We start from the raw sequence: 18,441 nt of genomic DNA, 5'->3' as shown, positions 1-18,441 counted from the left end.
TCATGTCATTTAACTCTGCTAATCACATGGTCCTCTTGGAGTCAAAACATTTTCCAGCTTCAGAAAACAAACAGCTCACTGAACACACCTCTGTGCCTTACTGCTCTCATCTTGATTGAGTCAATCCAATGTTTATGGTATACAATCTATTTTTCAGCTTTTTCTTTTATTACTAATATCATTACAACAATTACACTATCTCACATGCTTACTAATATTTATAATTCGTTGCTTTTAATGTCTCCTGAATTCTATTTTGGCCCACAGTATTATTATAATATTCCTGTTCTACAGTGAGAGAAATGAAACCTGCAGCTTTATTTCCAGAGATGGGAGAGTGAAGAATGCCTGGCTACAAATGGCAGAAACACGAGTGCACTTTGGGCCATGCTGCAAATCACATCAGCTCCATCTGTCAAACCTCTGAAAAACAGCCCAGAACATTTTCCACTCGGGGAAATCACTAGCAAATTATCCCTTTATTCTGTATGTACTTTTGGTTCTTATTAGACTAAAGGATCTTCCTGCTTTCCACCTAAGAGCCCCTGTGCCTATGAAATCCAGATGTAATCTCCAGTTATAAAGGCAAATGGACTATAAAGGCACTCCAATGAGTGCTGGGCATGTGTCTGCAGTGGGCAGAGAGGTGGGAAAGAACTGGATGTATCAGGGTCTTACCCACACCCTGCTGATAATGCAGCTACTCAGCCCTGCTGAGAAATGACCTGGGGGGCCAGGCCATCAGAGCTGTGACAGGGCACACAGCCTGGAAATGCACAGCTCTGCACAGCTGCTCTGTGCTGCTCTGTGCTGCTCTGCACAGCTCTGCACAGCTGCTCTGTGCTGCTCTCTGCTGCTCTGTGCTGTTCTGGGCACTTGCACACGAGCAGCTTTGGGCCAGCACTCAGTGATTCTGGCAAATGAACTCCAGGCCTTTCTGTGACATCTGGGCCAGTGGGTAAGGTGGTTATGCAGCTCCCTCGTGCTGAAAAGACAAGCTCCCTCTGTAATTTGAAATTACTTGCTGAGATGGTGGGATATGGGGTTTTTGCTCCAGTGATCAGGTTTTTCCACTCAGAAAGGGCAAAGCTCTCCCCTCCTTACAGGGCCAAAGGGGTTCAGTGAGCACAAGGCTCCAGCTGTGGCCACGGGACATCTTAGCTTTAAATCACAAGGCCAGACATCTGCACCTGGCAGCTGACAAGCCACACAGGCACAGATCACTGGGGATGCTCAGCACTTGGTGACACTGTGCCAGAGCCACTGGAACTGCACCCGCCTGCCCAGCAATGCCTGAAGCCCTTGGATTTCCTGTTCCCACTTCTCCACATCTTCTCTCATCTTCTCTCACATCCAACCCATTCTCCTGCTAGCCTTGCACACCATGTGTTTTAAATGCCACACAGCCTGCTCTCCTATGCCAAAGACTTTCTGTCCCTCACTGATACCCAAATACTCTTAAAACTATGTGCTAAAAGATATTTGAGTTAAAATGTCACCACCTACCCATGCCCATAAATACACTACCCAAACATAAAATAGCCTTTGTACCAGCTGGAGGGCTAGTCAGAATGGGCTTTGGTGGCACAGCACTAAAACTACTGAGGCCATTAATGCTAGAAGCAGAACTGCTTCAGCAGATAGCAGCTTCCAGTTTTTTTTTTTTAGGGTTATCTTTTCCCTAAAAATGTCCCTTGCATACCATTAAAAAAGTTATTTTCTCCTGTGGACACTGCATTCCAAATGTTTTCTGTTGCCAAAGCCTTTTAAAAACTTAAGGAAGTTATGGAGAATGCTATCAACCTCCTTGCTGAGCCACTCTCCATTGCATAATTTTTTACTAAAGCTCCCAGCAGCATAAGAAACCTCAGCAGTTTCACCTAGAAGGCACAGGGAGAGAAATGAGTCTCCTATAACTGCAGCTTTTTACTGTTGCCAAGCCAGTTCCTCAGGCTGGCTGCAAGGATGTTCTTCCACACCACACAACATTTCTCTTAAGTGATGTGTGTCAAGTGAGGCTTTGGTCCCAGAAGACTGCCTAGCTAGGCTTCAAATTGCTTGTTTTGCTGTCTCTCCACTTTATTTTTTGGGGGCAACTTTGATGGCAAGGTATTAGAAACAATAAAGACCTCATTGGGAATATAAGGCTTGGAAGCAGATCTTAGAATGTGAACTTGTCCTGTGGAGGGGGAAAAAAACATGCAGATACAAGTGATTTGTTGATGTCTGCAGATGTCTTAGCCTATTTCTAATTTAATATGAGCAAATCAGACTTTAGCTTAGAAAAAATAAGTTTAATTCTGCATTATTCCCATGGGTGGTATGGTCAAATCTGCTTTCCTATCAGACCATGCTCCTGTGGTTTTTGTCACTTGGGTTGTCAAACACTCCTGTATAATTCCCCTGACAATGGGTTTTACATCAACTCAGGCAATTACTCAGACAGTCCCTGCTTTGATGGCACAAGTATTGCATCACTCATCTGAGAATCAAACCCCTTGATTACACAGACAGGAAATCTGGCAGCCTCAAGCCTGTCAGAGGGAAAATCCTATTGAGGCAATTTTGACAAAATTGGGAAATGTGCAGCTCAAAGGTCCCCATGAGGCCACACTCAGGGATCACATGGTGGTGCTGAATATAAACATACCACCAAATGTTTACTTTACTAGATCACCTCTCTGAACACATGCAATGATTTGATATGTTCATTCCTTACTTGAAAGAAAAACAAAGATCTTGAAACACCCAAGATGGGTGAATGAGACTGCAAACTTCTTTCCAATCTACAGATTGTGGCAGTTTCTTGCTTAATATCCCAGGTTCATCAGGGCTAGGAGAGCAAATAAAGCTGATTCCCTCCCCACCTCATCATCTTCCTCTCTCTTAAGCCTGACAAGAAAAATAGCAAAGAGGAGATGAGGTTTCTGTGCTTGATATGAAATAAACTGAAATATGCAATTAGTACATGGAAACCGACTATCACCTAATTTCTGTATTTGATCCAGCCCGTTAGAATATTTCTTTTACTGACAAGGGACCTCCTCTACCTTCCATTACTTTCTGGTATAATAATTTTTAAGAGCTGCTTCAAACTCTATATTTGCAGTAACCCACACATTGTACAAAACAAGCCAAGACCAAGGTCCTCAGGAGCATTTGCTGTTTTCTTCTGGCTGTAACATGACACAGGTGTCACCAATTTCCAGAGAGCAAAACAGATCCTGCTGGCCCAGCAAAATATCACCCAGGGCTGCCCCAGCTGCAGGTGTTCATGTTATATGAAAATAAAAGGAAAGAAGTTATTTAGTGTTCACCTGAGTGTGCCCTGAGATGTGGTTTCACTCTCAAATACAAATGGTAACTACAATAGCTGACTTTTATTAAGTTTCCCACAGAGGAAAGTTTGGGGCAATGTTCATATTTTTAACTTTGGGTTGAAAGTCTGGTATTCAGGATAAGGCAGCTGCTGGTCAGGGAAAGGAGGAAAGCTGTTCCCCAGGGCAACACCTCCTTTCCAGTTTAAAGTCTTAGGATAGAGCTCTTCCCAAGTGCTAATTGGACCAAAATCATTATCTTAGGCTTTTCCATATGTGATAAGCAGAATCCCTCCCTAAGCACATCTGATAATGGGAAAAAAAAAATTAATTCTCTGTGAAAGCAGAGTGCACATGGTCTCCTCAGAATTACTTCAGATACTCAAACATGGAGACTCCTTTTGAAAAGAGACTTAATTCAAGAGCCAAAGAGCTTCTCTCTTTCAGAGAGAGCAAGGCACTTTCAGAAAGGGTCTCAAAGAACCCGAATCAGGCACACAAACTTTTCTGGCACATTCTCCAAGATCTGCCTAAAGAGGTGCACAGTACCCAGTGTGCTGCCAGCTCACACCCAGCTCAAGTCTTACTGATCTCTGCAGATGAGCCCCAAGGAGAAGCAGCTCAGGCCTTTCTTTATTTCCCCCTCACTCTTGTTTAGTGCAGCCTGCAGAGGTGTCAGGGCTGCTCTAAGTGATGCTGTAACTCAGCAAGGCTGGTACAGCCTCTCTGCTATCAGCTTAATGCCTGGAGATCCTGGAGGATGGCAAGTGTTGTGCAATTACCAGACTTTTCTTGTTTCCAGTGCTTTAGTGGGTATTCTCTCTGCTAATAGGAGGATGTGAGCACAACAGGTCAATCATACAGCATTAACTCCCAATCAGCCCACTCAGCTGTAAAATCCTTGAGTTTATCTGGGAATGCTGCCAGGTCAGTCCTATTTGTGAGTGCAGCCTAAACAGCAGCAACATCTCTAATTTTTCCTTGACCTGCATTTGCCAGCTCTCTCTAATGTCTACTTGAATTTCCAGGCACAGGGATTTGATTTCATTCATGAATCATCTGTTCCACACACCCAAGCCCTGTGTGGTGGATGTGGCCATAACTCACAGTGCACAGAGAAAACTCCTTTGTTAAATGAGTCCCCCAGTTCAAGTGCCCAGGCCATTAACAAGGTAACTGTGCCAGAAATGTCAGATTTCTTATGTATCTCATCACAACTGGGGGAAAACAAGAGGAATTAGAAACTTCTGATGGGTACCAATTCCTTCCATAAGGGATCTTTTTTTTAAAGTTCTCAAGTCATGCTTGAAATCCCAAGCAAGCCTTGATGGTGACTTAAATTGAGCAATAGGGACAAAGAGAGCAAGAAGGGCTTTATTACAGAAAACTATGTGATAGCTGGTTAAGGACAGAGAAGTAAACATATTTTCCATAATTCTTTGGGACCACAAGCATGATTAAGTTATAAAATCTTTGACCAACTCAGTTACTTCTCCAAATGGTTCCTGTTTGATTATAAAATATGCTAATAAACAATGAGCCTGGGGAATGGAAATTCATCTTGTTTTCTGAATTCTTGTAAGAAAAAAGTCACTTGAGCTATGAAGTCTAAGCAGTAAATTAACTGATGAAATGTGAAATAATTTTTTCACTGCATAAACATGGTCATGATGTTGGCAAAGTGCTCAGGGCACTCCCAGGGTGCAAGGAATAGGAGCAGCTGTTTAATGCAGGGCTCAGTGAAGTTTCACTGACAGGGTGTCTCCCATGGGCTGCCTGCAGTGGACTTCAGATCAGGTGCTGTATATTGTATTAAACCAGAGAAGTTACTGTTCAAATAAAAAATAATTCATTTGATATATTTAAAATGAATTTTTCTTGTTTGGAAAATCTTACATGAGGAAAATACACATGGTTGTTAATTTAAGTGAAAGTTTTCTGCTGATGATTCAATGCATTTTATTCCTCTCTTTGAAATAGTGATTTGCTTTTCTCATCCAAAATTCTGCAGTGTGCCAAAGGATGACATAATTTCAGAATATGTTTTTCAGGTCAAAATAAAAGTAACATAAAATTGGTCCTAATGCCAAGAAAATTTAACCAGGATTCTGTTTAAGACTGTAACAATAAGTATTTTTCCTTTCAATGTCTAAAAGCACTTTTTGATTCCTTAAACTGTCCCTGCAGTGTCCCTTTATCACAGTAATGGCCCATCAGTTGCTTCTCTTCTGGAGCTCCTGTACAGTGCTTTTTTTGCTGATGAAATTTGCTGTGTATAAACTCTGGAGGCAATGCTGGAGGATGCATTGGTTGTGAAGGAGACAAATCAAATGCCAGGTCTGGGCTAAGAGAGATTCCTGCCTCATTAGAGCCCCCAGGCTGCCCCAGTGCCATCCTGGAGCTGCACGGCCCCACTCAATGGGCTCAGGGGCTGGCTCAGCACACTTGCTCTTCACACAAGCACTGTAAACTCATTTTGCCCATTTTTGATGCACATCTTTGGTTTTTGCCTTTTGGGAATTAAATTCAAAGCCTGTACGCTTTCCTTTTTCAAAATACCAAATATTCTGCATTATTCTCCCCCCAAAATTTATACAACTAGATTTTTTTTTAATTTGTTGGCCATAAGTGCCTCTGTCTCTGCTGTCCCCCTTTTTTTTTGTGGGTAGTGTTGCAGATCACACAGCTCTGATTTAAACAGACTGTGGATCTTCTCCTGTTGGACAAACTGCAGCTCAGAAAAATTTGCTGTGCTGTTTCAAACAAGGAGTTCAGGGCAACCTGCTTTTCATGGTTACTTCCTCTCATTTGTCATTCTGAAAAGTTTAATACTAATAGGCAAATCTCTAGTGCTTTATTGAGCTTCTGCTGTTCAGGGAGAGGCAATGCTGTTTGGAGAGCTATTTCAGACCCTTAAAAAGTAAACTCAAGAGCTCCCCAGCATAATGCATGAAAAATGCTGGTGCTGGCTGAGCTACACCTGATGCCTTTTGGTTAAATGATGGAGTTTTACAGGATCCTAAGGCCTCTTCAATGGCTTTCTTTAGGTTTTGAGGCTGATTTGGCACATTGCAGAGACATCATATACAAGGCATTCCTGAAAAGAATTAATTAAAAGTAGTTGCAACTCTGAGTCACTTTTCTATACTGGAACCAAATCTAATTGCTCTGTTAATAGCAAAAGACCTTGGCCTTCAGAAGGCAGAACTGATTTTTATGCATTTTTTTCATATATATACACACACATATATATATATATATGTGCACATATATAATTCATCTCCAATTAAGCTCTGAATTTCTGGATGTTCTGGATGAGGAATTAAGTGGATGCTCAAATTATTTTCCTGCACATATCCTTTTTAACATTTTTAACAACCTTCTGCTGCCCTTTTTTCTTTTTTTTTTTCCTTCCCAACTATGAAGTCAGATTATTTAAAATTGTTCTTTCTAATATGACCCACATATATTAAAATGGAATCATATTCTGGGTACTAATGAAATTGGGTTGATTGGGAAATGAGGCACATACATTTCAGGATTTTTCTTTTGAAGTTTGTGGTCAATTTAATATTCAGTTAAGAGGGACTTTGATGCCAAAAGAATTGGAATAAATAGGAGTACTGCCATTTTGTTCTTCATATTCCTTCTGCATATTTGGCCCAGATTCCTGAAAGCTCTAAGACTCCAACTTTGGTTAATCACCTCTGAAGTTGCAAGGCACAGTCGTTTCCTGAAACTGAAAACTGGGGTCTGGGGAGAGATAAAAATTCTTTTTCATTTATGCACTACACCAGTAAATTTCAAACCAGCAGCTCATTCCTTATTTTCTGCTACCACCTTTGTTTATAGTGTAACACTCCCCAAATGGGCTGAGTGCTGCGCACAGAAATGAAAGAGCTTGAATCTAAAAAGAAGAGCTGGGGAAACTGACTGAACATGGAAGCAAAATGATTGCACTGGGTCATGACTGGGTGTCTCTACTTTCAAAGAAATTGGCTTGTTAGATGAAAGGAGAGAGGGAAGGGAGTGAGATGATGAGAGGAGAAAGCATGAGAACAAGAGGTTGGAAAGCTCCTTTTCAGGGTTGCTGAGACTGTGTGATGTCAGTTCAATACTCACAGACACAGAAAAGGGAGTGGATTCACATGAAGTAAGAGGAAAACACAAATTTTTTTTTGTTTAGCACTAAGGTCAAATCATCAGATCAGGACTGGTCTTCATCAAAATAATGTTTAAAACCATCAAATCTGACACCAAGATCTCAGAATAAACCAGAAGATAGGTGATTTCCATAGCATAATTTCATCTGAATTTTCAGGAATACTTCTCCAGAGTTTTAAGCAATTTAATCCATGTTGTTCTATATAAGCTATCTAATTATATGTGGAGGAGCAGCCTTAAAAGATAAATCCTGTGTTTACTTGCTAGCTTTAAATTTCAGCTCCTCACTAATGGTGGAGTACAAGCACTAGCCTGTCTCTACTTGTCAATTTTGTAAGTCTAATTTTGTGACAGGTGAGCATTCAAATGTAACATTCTGTTCTAAAAATACTCAGATCTTTACTCTTCTGCAGGTCATGTTTTTTCCAAGTCTGCCTGGTTTTAGTAATCAATTGACACACTGGGGAATAAAACAAAAGGGAAGTAAAAATAATAATGAGCAAAATGAGAAATAATACAAAAATTACAGTAACTTACACTTGGGCTCTCCTTGGTCTTGCTGTCTTTACTGGAAGCTCCACTCAGCTGCTCAATTAAACTGTAATGTGCCAATTGTTCAGGTCCATCCTCTCCAAAGTGGCCATAGAGACTGTGTTGGTACAAATCCAATATTGACATTGGGTTCCCCAAAAACGACCTTCTTTGACTTTGTTTTTCCTGCACAGCTGCAAGAGATGTAACAAATAATATCCTTATGCCAGTCTACATTGATTTTAGTGTAATTTTACAATTGTAAAATGTATTTAAATTGTTTTTTAAGGTATCTGAAATTCAATGCAATAGAAACATTAAAAATACCGCCTTCTAATTCTCCAATGCATATACAGGGGACTGTTCACACTAAATGTTTGAGCAGGAGGAGATAGTATGAGACAGACAGAATTAATTTCCTTTCTTTTCAAATTATAGACAAGGTGGTTAATTTGGGAGATCTTCTCACTTAATTATTTGCAGAAAGGTTATGTTCTTCTCTTTTAATAGACTTACATGGCAGATGTGCTAAGTTCCTTTAGCATACCCTTCAGTTTGGCTGCACTTGGGAGTTTTTTTCCTTTTCACTACATTTTTAGTTAATGAATACAACAGCATAAAAATACACAAGTAAGGTAAGAAAGTGGTGCTTGTTCCAGAGCCTGCTGTAGCACAACAACATTAGGAATAAAGCCCTGGTTTCTGAAGTCCAAGGCTGAAAACTCATTCAGAAGAACAAAATAAAACCAGGGGAATTTTCTGCAGCTTCATGAAAGCACACAGGAGACAGATGTTTATGTGAACATTAAGCTCTTTCCTCACAATTCTTGTTACACAAACTTCAACACTGCCTTATAACCTACAGCCTTAGGAGAAGGTCTGCCTCCAATGCCTCTAACAGAATCACATCAGGGTAGAACCAATTTATAACACTGAAATCAAAACACTTTTATGGTTGGAAGAGAAGGATCTGGAATATTTGGCATATTCCCTGTTACTCTACTGACCTTCTCTTTAACATTGGGCAATGTGCTGGGAATCTCATGCTAAGCCCATTAAATCAACAAAACTCTTATAATTGACTTTTAATAGCCTTTGCATTGGGCACTCAGTCTCTCTGTTCCCTGCTCATAAATGGAAAATGAAAATCATTCCAACACTATAACTGTGCACCCAGTGAGTTTGGGGATTTAGCTAATAAATGCAATTATCTATTCATATAAAAATATTCTCTGTGGATTTGCTGGAGCCCCTGCCCCAGCCTCATGTGGACGTTTTGAGGTTATATCAAAAGTGCATAAAGACACTGAGACCTTTGAACACAGAATGGGATAAAGTATGGTTGTTAATTCCATGTGAGAACAGCATTTAGAGAGCACAGCACAGAAACCCTGACTATGAGGAATGAGCACAGGAGAAATACTTTTGCAGTAATGTGTCATAATCTTCTATTTGTCTCAATCACAGTTATGTATTTATTCTCTTACTGGCTCAGAAGGGAGGCATATACACAAAATTAATGAATCTCTATGTAAGATGGTCACCTCAAGTCATGCTTAGATATCATTAAACTTGGAATCTGCTGCCATTTAATGCAACTGCTAACACATGATAAAATAAGGGGTTTTTTTCAGCAAATTGTGATGAATGCAGGAAAGAAAAAAAGCTTATTTACTTCTTTTAAAAAACATATTTATTGCATTAAAATATGCTTTGTAAAAAGCAAAATCTGTAAAAATAAGTGTTTATGGGCTGACTAAAATGACTTGCAATATTTTCTACAGATTAAACCCACAAAGCTGCAGCACTAATGTAAATAAATGATCCTAGCTTGCTATTCTGCTCTCTCCCATGGAATCTCAGGCAGTGGGTTAGCTCTGAAAATGCCAAATGCAGGAGACACTGAAGAGCCCAGTGTGCAGCCGCCTGTGCTGCTCTCCGTGCCATCATCCTCACCTGGTGATGGTGCTGCAGGGGCTGATCTGTGCCAGGCCAGCTTGGGGCTGCTCAGGGCATCAGCTCCAGGCCCTGGCCAGAACTCCCAGCTGCAGGGACCCCTGGGCTGCAGGGACAGGGACAGAGCTGCCCTCCCCTCCCCAGGGCACACATCTGCACGGGAAGGTGGCTCCGAGCACAGCAGGCTGGCGATGGAGGCAAGGCAGCAATTTCCCAGGTTATTAAACACACAGAAAACTATTATCTCAAGAACTTCACTTAATGTGTTTTTATCTACTGGAATTCAGTAAATTCCGAATTGCCGTCAATTCTCACTAAAAGCTTTCTCACGTGAAAGCTGCAATATATACAGAGAGGAAAATGAGAGAGAGTTCACTGTGGCACCACAACCAACATCACCTTGACACAGAGGTTGGGAAACTGTGGCCTTCATCACTGCATTATTTCAACTGGCTGTATAACAAAAAAGAAAAAAAAAAAAAAGAAAACTATATTTATAGTCACCTTTCAATTTTGTAATAATGTAATTATTTTTATTTGCACCACAGAGGTCTACATTTTAAAAACCTACAAGTTAAGCCCCCACTAGCAAAAACTGTGGAAGAGGGGGAAAAAGAATGTACACATAATAAAAAGAAAAAGGTAATAAAAAGTTAATGGAAAATTAGACTGAAGAAAGATTTGGGGTTAGAAAGTGAAATCTAGACAGAAAGTTCAATGAAGGACACCATCTGCTGCTGAGTCAGTGTGGGGATGAGGGACATACATCTTTATGTACCAATTTTCAATTACCTTGTCTGTTGCTCTTTGTTAGCTCCACAAGAGTCTCCTGTGCAGCTCTGAAATAACTGGTTTTGTACTCTGGCTCTGCCTCACTGTCAGTGCTGCTCGCTGAGTACGTGCACACCCTTAGAGCTGTGTCCTACACAAAGAACGGCATGGCAGCAAGTCAGAAAATGCAAAAATATCAAAATAATGCTGAAGATTATACTGGGAGTAGAACATTTTATATTCATCATGCAGTATAAACAGGTAGTTCAACTGGGAAAGTCTGCATTACCAGCCTGCTTCAAGTAATCATCAGTCTGACATGGGGGAAACAATCCATTCTTATCCTGCTACACCCCCTGAGACAGTCTGGCAGAAGCAATCCACATTTTAACTTTTTTTTCCCCCCCCCACTGTAACATTTTTTTCGATTCCACCAATATTTTGGGGTAATTTTTGGGTCCAGCAAGTTTAGTTTTAGTAGTTCTCAAGTATGTTTAATACAGTATAGTTGTAACATGCAAAATTATCACACCACAAATAGTTTGCTGCAAGCAACTCTAGAGACAATGAGGATGGCCAGTGGACAATTTCTACACCAGTAAATCCTAGTTGTTTCCTAAATTCCTATCTCTTATCCTGATATTTATATTACAGTCCTGGAGAGCCCTTAGTTCCCAGGTGGTTCGTTTGCCAGCTCTTTCCAGGAAGCAATATTATTGATTTTCTTCTGGGAATAGAGAGGAACACTGACAGCTCTGGACATCTTCTAATCATGGAAGGCCTGAAGGCTCAAGGCATTCAGGAGCAGCAGCTCAGTACAATAAACCCTCCAAACCAGGCAGGGGGAAGCCAGGCCTGATAGTGTTGGGGTGATGGCATGTATAAATACCACCTACCACCCCTACTCTGGTGGCTCTAGTGAGATTTTATTCTGTTTCTCTAAGAGGGATAATACTACTATTACTACTACTACTAATAATAATGGTAATAATAAAATTATATAATAATAAGATAATAATTTCCCCATCTTTCCATCCATGCTGCAGCTTTTAACTGATGCAGAAGGACATTTTTTGATAGGAATCACACACTTGTGGAGAGGGAAGCAGAGCTGAGCATCCCTGCATGCAGCCAGGAATTCCCAGCATTGCATGTCAGCTGTAGTCCCAAAACCCCACAGAAACATGTTAGAGTACATACATGTTGGGAACATACTCTAGAGTATTTTCCTGTTCACAATACTTCATAGCACCTCTCAAACTCTCATACTAGACAGACATACAGACAAGGAAACCTAGTCCTGGGGAAAAAAAACCATCCCAATCTCATGAAAAGCAACAAACAAGATCAGCTTTCTGGAAGAGAAGAATGGGGTAAAATATCTCCATTTCCTTTTCTAAAAGTCCTGAGAGGATTTTAATTAAAACATGTTTATAACCAGGAGGACAAAGAACCTTTAGATGCTGTATTATTATTACTGATAAATAATGAGAGAGTGAATGAAGGGTAAGGAAGTAAATGCAGCTGTTAGATTGTTAGTTACTCTTCACACATATTAAAACACTGATACTCAACACTGGCCACAGTACTCATTTCATTTAAGAGGTGCCACTACTCATTTTATACCTTTGGTTTAGTAGTTTTCTTGGGGGCCCACTCTGGAAGAACTTCTCTATTTTCTACAATCTCTTCGGCGTGGTCTAACGAGGCAGAGGTCACAGAACTTGCTTCTTGCTCACTTTGCTTTGCAAGGTTAATTATTCCTGAATTAAGGGAGGCATTATTTAAATTCTAGGTCTCATCAGCATCTCCATGATAGTGTGTCAATTATAATTCAGTAAAAGCTGGGGGCAAATTGTGATACTTTCATTATGTCCAATAATATTTTACTACTCAAAGGAAGAACTTACTAACTTACTGGAATAGTTCTAAGTAAAGTAGCAGAATTTCATCCAAATTCTTTTCCAGTTAAAAAGAGAAGAGGAAGCCATGAATTTAAATCCCTTCATTAGGTATAAAATATATACCCTTTCAACAGAGAAACAACACTCAGTAACTACTTCTAGGCATTGTAGGCTCTCCTCTGCTATTTCATGTTCTTAGAGAACAATCTTTTAATATAAATATAATTGGAAGTACCTTTCTAGCAGAAAGCCAGCTTTTTTGTTTGCTATATTTCCACTATGCAAAATCGAAACATCGAAGAAGATATATGGTGCATATGAAATAAAGTGATAATTGTAATTTGGATGAGGAAGTGAGGGAGAGAAGAATTGAATGAAGATAGTCTAGGTAAAGAATGAGCTGACCCCATCATCTGATGTATACTACTTTTTTGCAACATCTCTTCATGACAATTTAATTAAGATACAAACCTTACAAGGTTGGTGCAGTGAATATTAGCATTAAGATCAGAACAATCTTACTGCTACTGACTTCTTATGAAGCAATTCAATGCTTGCAGTTTCTGTTCAATTTGTTATAATGACAGTGTTTAATCATGGGCTCTACTCTATAACACACTGCTGAATTGAGGTCACACATGTGGCCATTCAAGCATGCAGCACGTAATCTATAACTAAGATTTCTCTTCTGAATCCTTCTTAGCTGGACCATTAATTAACAGTGCACCTATTTTAAAAGTAATAAGTATTAAAATATCTTTTATTTAGCTTTAATTTGAAACAAGCAAAGGAGTCTGCTATAAAGCATACAAAGTGTGTTTGCAGCCTATTATGCCACTACAATACTGCACTAAGTCAACTGAATTCTAAGATGTTTAATTAGAAAACTTCTGTTATGCATCCTATGGACATATAAGAGAGGCTTCTTTCCTCCTATATATGGTTCAATATATGTCAGCTCATTAGCAGAACATATATTTGATGGCCTTAAACTAAGATCAAACTTGATATTTAACCTTACATGCTAATTACATAGAATCTCTCTTATAGAGGGACACAGATTTATACAAGTTAAATACTCACAACTTCTACAGGAGCAGTAACTGGACTGACAAAGTGCTAATCACCACAACCTCAATAAATGAGTGACATTGCATTTGGTCAAGATAAAACAATACCCTTCTGCATTAAACCAATCACTTTTACTGTGCTTTCTGCTGTATCTGTTGTGCTGACTATGAAAATTTCCCTATTGTTAATCCTACATGATTTTTAATGCTATTAAAATATATATTAATAACTCCAGAGCCTTCAAAAAACTTATATAAATAGTCAATGTTTGTTTATAAAAAATGCACAGACTTCAATGGAACTGTTAACTAATACAGAGTTATTTTCTGGAGCTTTGATGGGTTGCCAGTCCTTTTATACCTTTGTCAGCTCTTGTTTTACAGCTTAAACACACATATAGCTCATAAATGAGAGTCAGGTACTTTATGTTCATATACAGAAATGTGTTTGTATGATGTAGTAAAGTAATGAGAGCCTTGTTTGAGATCAAGGCCATGTATTCAGTGGGACAGAATGTATGCATTGAGGCCAAATTAATCCTTAGTTCAAATCCAGTATCAAAAGCAAGCAAGTCTTTATGAATTTATCTTTTCTATGTCACAACACGGTTGTGCTTTGTACTTTGTACAGTGTGATCCTGAATATTGCTGAACATCCATATTCTTTTTCAAGTCAACTTCCAAGGCTGTCATATGGCCTTTTTTTCTTCAAGTACTGTTTCTTGAGAAAAGGCTTTAAGTACTAAACTAATTTTTCTTTCTCAGATAAGCATTTTGTATAACAAAATTTCCATACAGCTCAGGTCACAAACTTGTTAACCTTACGCATTCATAAAGAGAACATCTTCTGCTCCACATTTAACATTTCTGCTATCAATTGCCATTATTACAGGATTTCTGCTAATCAAAACAGAGGCTGAGGCAGAAATAATGTGATTTTCAGTGTAATTGACATTTTACCTGAGGAAGGTGGTTTGGGAAGGCGACTCTGAAAAGGTCGTATCCCTTTGGCAGTCATGGCCGGATCAGATGTTGAGTGACTAATCACACTTTCCACAGGCTCCTGGCCCTTAGCTGCTGAAGGCACTTCTCTCTCAAGAGTTTTGGCTTTTACTGAAGGAGCTGCAAGAGGAGCTGGCTCAGGTGCTGCAAAGATTCCCGTTTCCAAGGAATTTCCCATTTCTTGCTTAGAGATGTGTCTCGCTGTCGATCGGTTCCCCGAGTCGGGCAGGGGGAAGGTTCCAATCCCGCTGTCCAGCGTCCTCATCTGGCAGCAAGACTCTAAGGCACAGGAAATTGGTGTGATGGGAAAGAACTAAAGGTATTTAAAGCCAGGGAAAGGACCCAGGGGGAAAAAAAGGCCTCTTCAAGGAAAGGGAAACATTTTGTGAGTGTGCTGTTACCTGTCACTGGGATGCTTTTGACACTTTGTGTAACTGAATACAAGGAAATCCCTGTTGAGTGAAATTAAACAAGTGCCACAACATTGACACTGGCCTGCTTTGGAGCAACAGTGTGACAATGGCCAAGTGGGGCAGGTCCTGGAAAGCAATTACAGATGAAATTTTAAAATAATTTCGTTTGAAAGCCCACAGAATGCCTGGAAAGTACCAGTGCGAGGGATGGAGTGGTGCAAGACATTTCTTCCCATAAACCCACTCTCCACACAAGAAGGTGTTAATGAAAATGTATAATGTATTCTTACACAAAATTAAGATTTACAGAATTTTCTAAGAGATACTCATCTCTCAGAGCATCCTGAAAATCTTGGACAGCAGCAGCCCTGCCTTTGTTTACCTTGTCACACTCTGGTCTGCACATCACAGTTTGGGTAAGTGTCCACAATGCCAGGCACATTTAATACTTTTTTTTGGAAGCATTGTGGTCCCACACAGCCCTCCAGATTATTCATCCTATTGGAAAGATGCTGTACAAACCATGGAACAGGCACAGGTACAAGTGTAGCTGTGTGCTCACTGCTATTTGAGCAACCAGCATGTACAGGCAACCCCCCTGCCCTCTCATTCTGTATCAGTTTCCAGAGAATTCCCTTTTGTTTCCAAAAGGGGCAAACAATGTTGAAGAGCCTGTGATGGCAAGGTCCTTCTGAGAGCTATAAACACCAAGGAGGGAACTTCAGCACTAGTGGTTGGAAAATGAGCATAATTTAGGTTAAATGTCTGGAAACATCCCTTGACAGAAAGATCTTAAGTCTGTGGCAGACAATCCCAAAGGAAGCAGAGGAATTTGCTTTGAACAATTTAAGGCTACACTAGACTAAAGATACACTGAACAATTGTACTCTAGCAGGAGATGCAGAACAGGGCTCAATATATTTTCTCCATCTCTATTTTACATGTTTCTGAGTATTGACTTTTTTCTGTGATATGTCCAATTGTTATTTAAGTCTGTTGCAGTTGGCAGTGCTCTCTCAAGTAATTTTCATTATTTTTTCCTCGGCAGTGTTTCTAATACTCTCAAAAATTTGGAAATATTTCTCCCCTGTGGCTTTTGCCTATTTGTTTTTGAACCAAGAACATTACCATAGTCATTCTTGTTAAATATCTTCATCTCAATGGGCCTTTCTTGATAACAAGGAAAAAACTACTTACAGATAAATTAAATATGTATTTCTGTTTCATGGTTCTTGAGAAAGGAGAAGAAGCCTATGTTTATGTGGTCTTCTTTGCCTTTTCCTCATCACTCAGAATCAAAGAAGGACTGAAAGTCCTGAACCCTACAGGGCCTGGCTGAGCTGCAGTGGCAAATTCTCTGTGCATTGTCTTTTGAAAGGGCAAGAATTGACTCTGATTTCTGTCACAAAATTACTGCATGCCAATTATTTCTCTCCAAAGGAGAAAAGGTGTGGAAGCCACGCCTAGCGAGCACCAGCATTTTCCATCACATTTTTTTGCTGATGTGTCATAATGATTTTTGGAGTTGCTGAAGGTTTTCCAGGAAGCGTGAAGAAAAAAAAATTATATTTGGTTCTGCTGCATCAAAAAGAGTATCCCATCTACTGAACCCTCTGATCTCAGCTATACTTCCTCTAACTTTTTTGTTTGTTTGTTTGTTTGCTTTGAAATAGCAAAATATCTAGATAGAAGTGGGAGTGTGGAGAAGCAATTTAAAATGCCAGGTGTTGCCCTTGCCATTTTTCTGAAGATAATCAAGCTGAAACAGCATGTTAGCTTATGGACAGGCAATTCTTCAGCTAGAGACTGTTGAAGAGAGAGTTATTAAATAAAGGGAAATATGGAATAAAAAGGATTTCTGTTATCTGCCTCTCAACTAAGAGACATCTGAGCAACCCTGGTTGTGTTGGAGAGGCAGAGAGACACGGAGTAAACTGAAAACACAAAAACCACAGAAGTCTGAGGAGTCTCCCCTCTCCTGTCTGTATGGCCAGTGTGAGACCTGATTTGGAACCATTTCCACAGGGATTCTGAAGGACCTTTTAGTGTTGTTTCCTTTCTTACCATTCTCTAGGAAAAGAAAAAGCCATTCCCTCTGAATTAATTCGGGAAAATTAAGTAGGATCAAAATGTATATCAAAAAGCAAAGCTATAGCCTTGGCTAAGGAGAACTGGAAAATGGAAACTTTTATTTTCTCAGGGCATTTCTTGAAATGACATATGGATTTCTCTTGCCCGCTACTACCTTGTGTACATCTAGGAATGGACCATGAAAACAATGGCAGAGAATCAAAAGAAATTAATACTGAGAGCCAGACTTCCAGGATGTACAGTCCCCTGCTGTTTCCAAAATAATTGGGAGAGTGATGAAGGAGCACACCATGGTATCACATTTAATTAAAAGGAAAAAAAAAATTAATCAATTATATTCTTCCTTCATAGAGACTTTACCCATGATAAAGGAAATATACCAGGTGGAAAACAGATTTTTAAAGCAGCTCACACAGCTCAATTTTTAGTTCTGAAAAACCACAAAAGGGTCTGGTTTTCAAAGTGCTCAATGCTTGGCAGCTCCCATTGAGACACTTAGAGACAGTTTTTTAGAAAATTCTGTGACTCAGCTATGTTGAACAATCCACAAAACTCTAGTCCTAAATCCAGAGGAAACCACAAAATTTTTTGTGAATTTTTATTTTTCATCACTGAAAGTAACTAATTCACCCCTAAATCTACATAATAAAAATAAAAAAGTATCTTCCAGAACAATTTGTATTACTGAAAGAACAGATATACATTAGCTTATGTTTTAAAAAAAAATTTCGTGAAGCAACTGCAAAATAAAAAGTACTTTATACATCCTAGTGACAGCTTTCAAACAGCTTCATGGCCCATCTGATTTCATCAGCTGCACTGACACTTCAAATTACTGTTATCAGCAAGAGCTGCACAAGACTACATAATGAAAATATGTAAAAGTTAAATCTCTGGTGCTGTGACAGTACCACTCAGTAGATGAAAAATGACTCCGTGAAACATTAAAGTCTGGAAAGAGTTATATATGAGCTTAATTACTTTTGCTTGAGAATTCTTCCTGGCATACCAGCCAAATTCCTTGCCTTTGCCTGATTTTTTTTTTCCTCCTCTTTCTTTGCCAGGGAAGAAAGAAGCCCACAGAATAGTATTGATTTTATTGTGGACATCTACATTAGGTTTATAGTGGATAGACTCATCATCAGCCACTTCTCTGAATAATCAGACTGGAATCAAAAGCCTGAAATAGTCCCTCCCCACTCTCTCATCATTTGGGATTTGA

The 18,441-nt window shown here is 39.5% G+C and overlaps 1 protein-coding gene across 1 annotated transcript in view; it reads right to left on the bottom strand.

The window, feature by feature from the left end:
* Positions 1–18,441, bottom strand: part of NCKAP5 (NCK associated protein 5) — a 380,696-nt gene that overhangs the window by 16,846 nt on the left and 345,409 nt on the right. The window contains exons 16-19 of the mRNA XM_063161631.1: positions 14,674–14,994; positions 12,366–12,502; positions 10,761–10,890; positions 8,019–8,206 (exon numbers count right to left, since the gene is read on the bottom strand). Coding sequence (XP_063017701.1) covers positions 8,019–8,206; positions 10,761–10,890; positions 12,366–12,502; positions 14,674–14,994 — 776 coding nt within the window. The remainder of the gene's footprint in view (positions 1–8,018; positions 8,207–10,760; positions 10,891–12,365; positions 12,503–14,673; positions 14,995–18,441) is intronic.

This window comes from Melospiza melodia, chromosome 8 (assembly GCF_035770615.1).
Source record: "Melospiza melodia melodia isolate bMelMel2 chromosome 8, bMelMel2.pri, whole genome shotgun sequence".
In the NCBI taxonomy this organism is placed as follows: domain Eukaryota; kingdom Metazoa; phylum Chordata; class Aves; order Passeriformes; family Passerellidae; genus Melospiza; species Melospiza melodia.
This window is presented reverse-complemented; position numbering and strand designations above follow the sequence as displayed.